Source organism: Rhea americana, unplaced genomic scaffold (genome assembly GCF_003343005.1).
Source record: "Rhea americana isolate MKP2758 unplaced genomic scaffold, rheAme1 scaffold_291, whole genome shotgun sequence".
NCBI lineage: Eukaryota > Metazoa > Chordata > Aves > Rheiformes > Rheidae > Rhea > Rhea americana.
Window position 1 is genome coordinate 820283 of NW_028186414.1, and position 8715 is coordinate 828997.

Sequence of the window (8715 nt, forward strand, 5' to 3'; positions counted from 1 at the left end):
GCGAGTGTAACTGAGAATATCACGTGAGACTACCCAGAAATGGTTCTGCTGAACGGTGAGAGGCAAACGTRCAGAGCCAGGGCAGCAGCTTTGGTGGCAAGAGTCTGAGCCCAGGGSCTGGGCCTTGGTCCTCACCCTCTGAACAATGATGCCCTCACAGAGGAGATCAGGGATCCTCCCTGCCGAGGATCAGGGCTAGGCCAGCCACCGCGTTCCTGAGAAGCAGGTCTCCTTGTGAAGGTTCACGGACGGAGCCGCCCCGGCTGCATCCTACCATCTGGCTTTATTTCTAGCTGTGAAACACTGCCTGACTTCCTCCRGCAGGAGAGCCAGCACCAGCACGCCTGTGCCCCTCCACCAGCAGTGCACGGGATGTGATGGCTGCCCTGTGTCTGCATGTGAGGTCTAGGCTTCTTCCTTATTAACTCACCCACTTTATTTAGCTTCTCCAATTTCAGTGATGCCTCAACGCCTTTTATATTATATTATATGCTGTGAATGAGTGGAGTGAGCATGAAGGGTGAAATGTCTCTCTTTGTCCTCATCCCCTGATGAAGAGTCTGAATCATCCTTTCTACAAAGGAAAAAAATCACTTTTTCTCCATTTCCARTCAGTCCCTGATCTTCCTTGCAAGCCAACCAGCTGGAGTTAAGCACCAAGAGCACGTATTTGTTAGGCCTTACGCAGAAAGCACCATTTCTCTTCCCACGCAAGTTGCTCTACGTGCATCAAACAGTAACAAATTGCAATCAAAACTCACTTTATAATCTACTCTTCAACTCCCGACTTTGAAGCCTCTGTCTCTGTATGCTGTTACCAGGCATCCAGGTAGCAGACTCATGAGTTTCAAGCAAGAGAAACATCTTCTAAACTTCATATCAGGGGCGATAAAATGCTGACATAGTCTGAAACTATACTTGCGTGCATGACTCTTCCACCACTGTCACCGCCAGAATCATCATCACCATCAGTTTTATTATTTCATGTGGGTGCTAATGATACAGAGAACAAACTAGAGACAATCAAAGAAGACTTCAGGGCCTTGGGCATGTTGGTCAAGGGTCTGGGAGCCCAGGTGGTCTTCTCATCGGTGCTGCTGATTAGGGGGAGGCATGGGAGGAGGAGTGGGAAGATTTTCCAAATCAACAACTGGCTACGCCGCTGGTGTTGGCAACAGGGTTTTGGATTCTGTGACCATGGGACATGGTTTGGAGATCAACAACTGGTGGGGAGAGATAGAATTCATCTCACCAAGTGGGGCACATTTGCCTTTGCAAACAGGTTGGCCAGCCTAGTAAARAGGGCTTTAAACTAGGTAGGAGGGGTGGAGGGGGGGTGTCATACAGACAAGGAAAACAACAAAACACTAGTTGGGTTGGGGGGGGCTCCAACGGGTGCATGCAGCTGGGGATGTGCGTTTGGGACATGGCTATGGGCGACCCCTGTACACCCTTCCTGGGAAACCTGCAGGCATGACTACCTCTCTGAAATGCCTGTACACCAATGCACGCAGTATGGGGAACAAACAGGAGGAGMTGGAGATCTGTGTGCGATCGCAGGGCCATGATCTCATTGCAGTCACAGAGACAYRGTGGGATAGCTCACAWGACTGSAACGCTGTCATGGATGGCTATGTGSTTTTTAGGAGAGMCMGGYCAGGAAGGYGAGGTGGTGGAGCTGCTCTTTATGTGAGAGAGCAACTGGAATGCATCGAGCTCTGCCTRGGGGTGGAGGAGGAGGAGGAGGCAGYYGAGAGCTTAYGGGTRAAGAYCAAARGGCAGGCTAGCATGGGGGACACTKTTGTGGGTGYCTACTACAGGCCACCTGACCAGGAARAGAAAGTTGATGAGGCCTTCTAYASACAGCTGGARGTAGCCTCATGATCACAGGCCCTGGTTCTCATGGGGGACTTCAACCWCCCTGACATCTGCTGGAGGGACAACACAGCAAGGCACAAGCAGYCCAGGAGSCTCCTGCAATGCATTGATGAYAACTTCTTGTCRCARATGGTGGAGGAGCCTACRAGGAAGGRTRTCCTGCTGGACCTTRTCCTTACCAACAGAGAGGGRCTRGTTAGAGAYGTGAAGGTTGGGSGCAGCCTTGGCTGCAGTGACCAMGAGATGGTGGRGTTCAGGATCYGGCAGGAARGAAGTAAGGCAACAAGCARGATTGMAACCSTGGAMTTCAGGAGAGCAGACTTTGGSMTCTTYRGAGAYCTAATTGGAGGAATCCCATGGGTTAAGGCCCTAGAAGGAAGGGGGTGTCCARGAGAGCTGGCTAGTATTCAAGCATTGCTTCCTCCAASCTCGAGASTGGTGCATCCCTATGAGTAAGAAGKGCAGCATAAAGGGCAGGAGACCTTCATGGGTGAGCAAGGAGCTCTTGGCCAAATTCAGASAGAAGAAGAAAGYACACAGAATGTGGAAGAGGGGACAGGCTACTTGGGAGAATTATAGGAATGCAGTCAGAGTRTGTAGAGATGYGGYGAGGAAGGCTAAGGCCCATTTGGAATTGAGTCTGGCAAGGGATGTTAAGGACAACAGGAAGGGCTTCTTCARATACATCAGCAGCAAGAGGAGGACTAGGGAAAATGTGGGCCCACTGCTGCATGGGGCAGGGGCCCTGGTGACAAGGGATACAGAGAAGGCAGAGTTACTGAATGCCTTCTTTGCTTCAGTCTTCACTGCTAAAGGCTGACCTCAAGAATCCCAGAGCCTGGATGTGAGGAAGAAAGTCTGGAGAAARGAAGACTTTCCTTTGGTTGAGGAGGAAAGGCTTAGAGACCTTCTGGGCAGGCAAGACATCCACAAATCCATGGGCCCTGATGGGATGCACCCACAGGTACTGAAGGAGCTGGCGGATGTTGTTGCCARGCCRCTCTCCATTATCTTTGAAAAGTCMTGGAGAMCTGGAGAGGTGCCTGAGGACTGGAAGAAAGCCAATGTCASTSCAGTCTTCAAAAAGGGCAAGAAGGAAGGCCCAGGCAACTACAGGCTGCTCAGTCTCACCTCCATCCCTGGAAAGGTGATGGAACAGCTCATTCTGGATGTCATCTCCAGGCATATGGAGGAAAAGAAGGTGATTGGGAGTAGCCAGCATGGGGAAATCCTGCTTAACCAACATGATGATAGCCTTCTACAATGGAATGACTGGCTGGGCAGATGAGGGGAGAGCAGTGGACATTGTCTGCCTTGACTTCAGCAAGGCTTTTGACACTGTCTGCCGAAACATCCTCCTAGATAAGCTCAGGAACTGTAGGTTARACAAGTGGACAGTGAGATGGATTGAGAACTGGCTGAAAGGCAGAGCTCAGAGGGTTGTCACCAGTGGCACAGACTCTAGTTGGAGGCCTGTGGCTAGTGGTGTCCCCCAGGGCTCAGTACTGGGTCCCATTCTGYTCAATTTATTCATCAAAGTGCCTCCTCAGCAAGTTTGCAGATGATACCAAGCTGGGAGGAGTGGCTGACACACCAGGGGGCTGTGCTGCCATTCAGAGAGACCTGGACAGGCTGGAGAGTTGGGCGGAGAGGAACCTCCTGAGGTTCAACAAGGGCAAGTGCAGGGTCCTGCACCTAGGGAAAAATAACCCTAGGCACCAGGACAAGCTGGGGGCTGACCTGCTGGAGAGCAGCTCTGCAGAGAAGGACCTGGGAGTGCTGGTGGATGACAAGTTGACCATGAGCCAGCAATGTGCCCTTGTGGCCAAGAAAGCCAATGGTCTCCTGGGGTGCGTTAGGAAGAATGTTGCCAGCAGGTGGAGGGAGGTGATCCTGCCCCTCTACTCAGCCCTGGGGAGGCCTCATCTCAAGTACTGTGTCTAATTCTGGGCTCCCCAGTACAAGAGAGACATGGAGCTACTGGAGAGACTCCAGCGTAGGGCTACAAGGATGATCAGAGGGCTGGAGCATCTGCCCTATGAGGAACGGCTGCGAGAGCTGGGCCTCTTCAGCCTGGGGAAGAGAAGCCTGAGGGGGGATCTTATCAGTGTGTAGAAGTACCTGAAGGGAGGGTGTCAAGGGGACGAGGACAAACTCTTTTCAGTTGCCCTATGTGACAAGACAAGAGGCAATGGGCAGAAATTGAACCACAGGAAGTTCCGCCTGAATGTGAGGGGGAATTTCTTCACCGTGAGAGTGACGGAGCACTGGAAGAGGTTGCCCAGAGAGGTGCTGGAATCTCCTTCTCTGGAGATCTTCAAGGCCCGCCTGGATGCAACCCTGTCTGACATGCTGTAGGTGACCCTGCTTGAGTGGGGGGGGGGAGGGGGGTGTGGACTAGATGATCTCCGGAGGTCCCTTCCAACCTTACYGATTCTATGATTCTATGATTCTATTACCATCTTTATTAGACAAGATAATATCAATTATCATTAGCGCTAATTGATTACACTCATCATCAGCTCTGTCATCAGTGTCATTTGTCTAATCATTGCTCATAAACGTTTAACACAGAAAAACAACTGCTAATCTACAATATCTAAATCAGCTCAGCTCTGGGAGCAGAAGTGGGAAAATACATACAATTCTAATTGAAGCACTCACACCTCCAATATCATTGTAACTACTAGAATTTTGAAATTATTCTTCAGGAATTTTCCATATTTCTGTTCCACCAAGACCAAGAGAGGGTTAGCATATTTCCATCAGGAAAGATGGGCAATGATCCATGTTGCTTCTGGGCATTCCCTCATCTGCTCACCCTCACACAACAGAGCCCTTGCAGTGAGAAGGACAACRTATGATCCTCCTCAGGAAGGGAGCAACACCAGCCCAGCACAGATGGGCTCTTGGGAGGAAAAGATGATGCAGAACAGGAGGATGCCTGTACATTTTTCTCCACCACCCCACTGCAGTTTGTTAGAATGATCTTTTCCCCTCAATTATTTCATTCCACATCAGTGAATTACAACAGCTGTAATCACAGCATAATTCACGCAGGTGCATTCTTTTATTTGTTTGAAAAGGGGAAATGTGACACTGTCTGAAAGCAGACATCATTGTGTTATGTGCTGCGGTCACTACAGAAACTCTTTCCTTTAGGACAATTCCATTGTAAGTCCCTGGGTGACCTTCCAACACTTGCAGACGTATCTGCGCAACAAGCCTCAGCGCCTGAGCACTTGAGTTATTAACTCTGTTTCATACGTGCCACAGATGGGGAAAAGCAATCTGAGAYATGTAATTTCAAAAATGGATGCTTAAAGCTGGACTGCCAATCCTGCAACTCTTGCAGAAGCAAGAGGGGCCGTACCAGCGAGCTAACAGATGTGCCTGTTGATGCAACACAGATCCTGCAGACAACATGGATCTCCTCAAATCATGGGCTGGTGTTTTTAAAGCCAGACATCCTGGTTTCTGTCACTGGCATGGTGCTGGAGTGGGGAAGCCTGATCCTTTGCTGACACAGTTGCAGAGCTGGTACGCCTTTTTGCCTGCAGGAGAGGAGCTGCAGGAGGGCACCGGCTCTCCCAGGCATGCGAGACTGGTCTATAAATCACAGCACAACGGGCATTTTGGGCTTGTCACCACTTGGCAACTGGTGGCACAGGGCAGAAAGCAAAGAGCAGCCAGCAGCGGGGCGGTTTCGACAACCCGAACGCGATTTCTCACCGCCGACATCTGTGTGACTGTCATCCACTCGGGAGGGATGTGGAAGTGGGCTCCGGCTGAGTCCCCCAGCAGAACGACCCCTCGAGAGTCCGCACCTAAATACATTTTTTAGTTATATAAATCAGTCCAACCCAGGCAGGCCATGTGTCCACAAAAAAAAACAAAACAGAACAAAAAAGCTTGAGACAGAGCACAAGGGCAAAGCCAAAAGAGCTGCAGCAGCGCTGGCAGCCGATGGGGTGGCAGCGCAAAGGCAGCGCCGGGCRCCGTTTGCGTGGCTGAAATCTCTGCAGCTCTGGCCCTGCCATGGGATTTTCATTCCAGCTGCAGGAAAAACCTGCATGTGCCAACAGCCACGCGGAAACAACTGGGTGGCCAGCAGGAATAAGAGGGAGAGATTTTCTTGCTAATCAGAGAAATTCCCGCGCTGTTTTATTCAAGGACAGAACCGTCATTTCAGCATGGGCTCTGCTCGGCAGCTGATGTTTGCTTTTTTACTACCTATAGGATATTCATTAAAAAATACTTAAAATCAAATGTTTGGGGAAATTGGATTGCTCAGGAAACCGCTAAAAGCTCTTTATAATTGAACTAGATGGTGGCTGCTCTACTCATACATGTATTTCCACTGGAGCAATCTGGCTTTCTGATGATTAATGTTACCTAGCGTTTGTAGATTGTCTTTCATCTGTCAAAGAGTCTTGCCAGGCAATGGTTCATCTCCAGGATGGTGGTTTAARTAAAAGCCAGCGTGAGTAGCAATTTACAGTTGTGTCTGTTTAATAATGGTGCTTTATTTGTGTATATGTGTATTCACGCATATGATATTCATGCACGTAAACACACACGCTGCTGCCAGGGACATGGGTTGATGGTATTAGTTCACCTCTTTAAAGGCTTCTCCAAAAAAGCATCAGCATCACGTTGCTGGTATTTACAGTAATGGGTCGTACTGGGCACACAGGAGKATTAAACCGCTGTTCTTAATCCAGAGGCATGCCCTGTAGGATAGGCGCCCAGCTGACGTCTCCGTTTGCTGCTGTCCCTGATTTACGTCTTTCGACCTGGTGACTGAACCGGCTTTTAACAGGAAATTAGTAATAGCCTGTGCTTTTCAGGTGTTCTCTTTGCTCATTCTCAAGATTAAAAAAATCAAAATTGCCATTTCTGCCTTTCTAATGAAGCTGATAAGTCTGTTATCTTTTCTCTACATTGTCAACAACCATGAAAATATTAAAATATGTATGAAATAATTCAAAATACATATTGTCACTTATATTAAAGACTTACCTTTGCAGAATTTCTCTTCATAGGGAATTCCATCTTTTGGATCCACCCCCTGATAGAGGAAAAAAGACACAGCTGAAGGTATCTATCTAATGCCTGAAAAATGATAGTGTAAAATGGATACCAAAGATTTTGTTCTTCTTGAATTTTGGCCTGTAGGAAGCACTGTATCATAGTAATGATGCTATCAATTCAATTGTTTTAATGAGTATTTGTACATTTAAATTAATTTTAATAGTCATAATTTCAAATAATCATAAGCATCAGTAAACAAACTTCTCTGCTGTTTCCCTCATTTTTCCTTATTTTTTAATAAATATGATTTTACTATTTGGAATATCAAAGGCAGTAAATAAAAGAAGTGAGTAATGCAAATCAGTTAATAAACCAGAATAACAAATGCTTGCAGACTAATCCTAAAGGAGGAAAAAGAGAGTAGGCAGTCAGGAAGGAATTTAAGATATAACTTCCTTTACTCACCCATATGCCATTACAGTTAGAATCACTTTTCACATCCCAGTTATCAGGACTAAAACAGAGTTACAAAAAGATATATAGGGTTAGAGAAAATAAAGTAAAAGGGGCTTTTAAGGAACCMAGATTCTTTATGCCATTTTCTCTAAGAATATAAAATAATGAGAAATTCCTTTCTGCATGAAGGTTTTTTTTTCTTTCTTTGACTTCAGGAGAGGTAATTTTTTTTGTTCCAAAATGCAATATTAATTTCAAGTCTGGTACTGCAGGGTGCTGAATAACACCCTTTTCGCTCCCATATTCACTTAACTGAAGAGAATGAGAATGGCTTTCACAGAAGACAGGCTTTTCTCCCTTCCCACAGCCTTTAAAATCCATGGAAATTCACTGAGCCCCTGACTCCAAATTTGGCAGAATGGAATGAGGACTCCATCCAGCCCATAACACAGTTTAATTAGCTCRGGCCTCTTCTACAGAGATGCTTCCCCTATTCAGCTTTGCACTACCGTGGTTTTGTAAGGTCTTTTCTACTCATACAGCGGTGCTGCCCATGCTGTGCAGAATGTGACTCCTTCCAACCTACACGTTACACCCAGCTTTGCTATTTGCAATCCAATCAATGCCTAGGTTAAACAAACTGAGGAAAAACAAAATGAAGAGGAATTTCTTCACCRTGAGAGTGACAGAGCACTGGACCAGGTTGCCCAAAGAGGTTGTAGAGTYTCCTTCTCTGGAGMTCTTCAAGGCCCGCCTGGATGCAACCCTGTCTAACATGCTCTAGGTGACCCTGCTGAACAGGGGGGTTGGATAAGATGATCTCCAGAGGTCTCTTCCAACCTCAACCCTTCTGTGATTCTGTCCCACTGGGCTAACTGGGAGTTATTTACCGAGACTGGGGCATGCATGCTTAGCTCAACCCATCTGCCAGTACAACATGAGGACTAGGCCCTGGAGCTCACCACCCATGGGCAGCCTTCCTAGACACTGCTAACCAGCATGGGATGCACGAAATATGGGAGATTTTCATACTTTAACCCTTTCTTCTGCCTTTGGGCCCATCTGGATGGTAGCTCTTCTTTCCTGAGGCTTTTGAAGGGATTCTTATTTGGGGGTGGACTGTATCACAGGGTATGGGGATTTTTCTGTCCTTGCCTGAGTGCTGGAGAAGGCCACGGGCCCTGTGTTTTCAWGCAGGGTATTTATTTTCCAACTTACTAAAAAGAAGATGACAATGCAGCAGCCACCCAGGAGCGCACCAGCACTCCCCAGCCACTACCAGGCATTTGGCTGGGAGCCACAGGCTGGAGCAAATCTGAAACACCTTATCTGATGCCTCACCCCCTC

General features: G+C 47.7%; 1 protein-coding gene across 1 annotated transcript in view; it reads right to left on the reverse strand.

The window, feature by feature from the left end:
* Nucleotides 1-8715, reverse strand: part of AOAH (acyloxyacyl hydrolase) — an 87205-nt gene that overhangs the window by 37940 nt on the left and 40550 nt on the right. Inside the window, exons 10-12 of the mRNA XM_085309145.1 lie at nucleotides 7378-7426; nucleotides 6901-6949; nucleotides 5611-5705 (exon numbers count right to left, since the gene is read on the reverse strand). Of these exons, the coding sequence (XP_085165271.1) occupies nucleotides 5611-5705; nucleotides 6901-6949; nucleotides 7378-7426 (193 nt within the window). The remainder of the gene's footprint in view (nucleotides 1-5610; nucleotides 5706-6900; nucleotides 6950-7377; nucleotides 7427-8715) is intronic.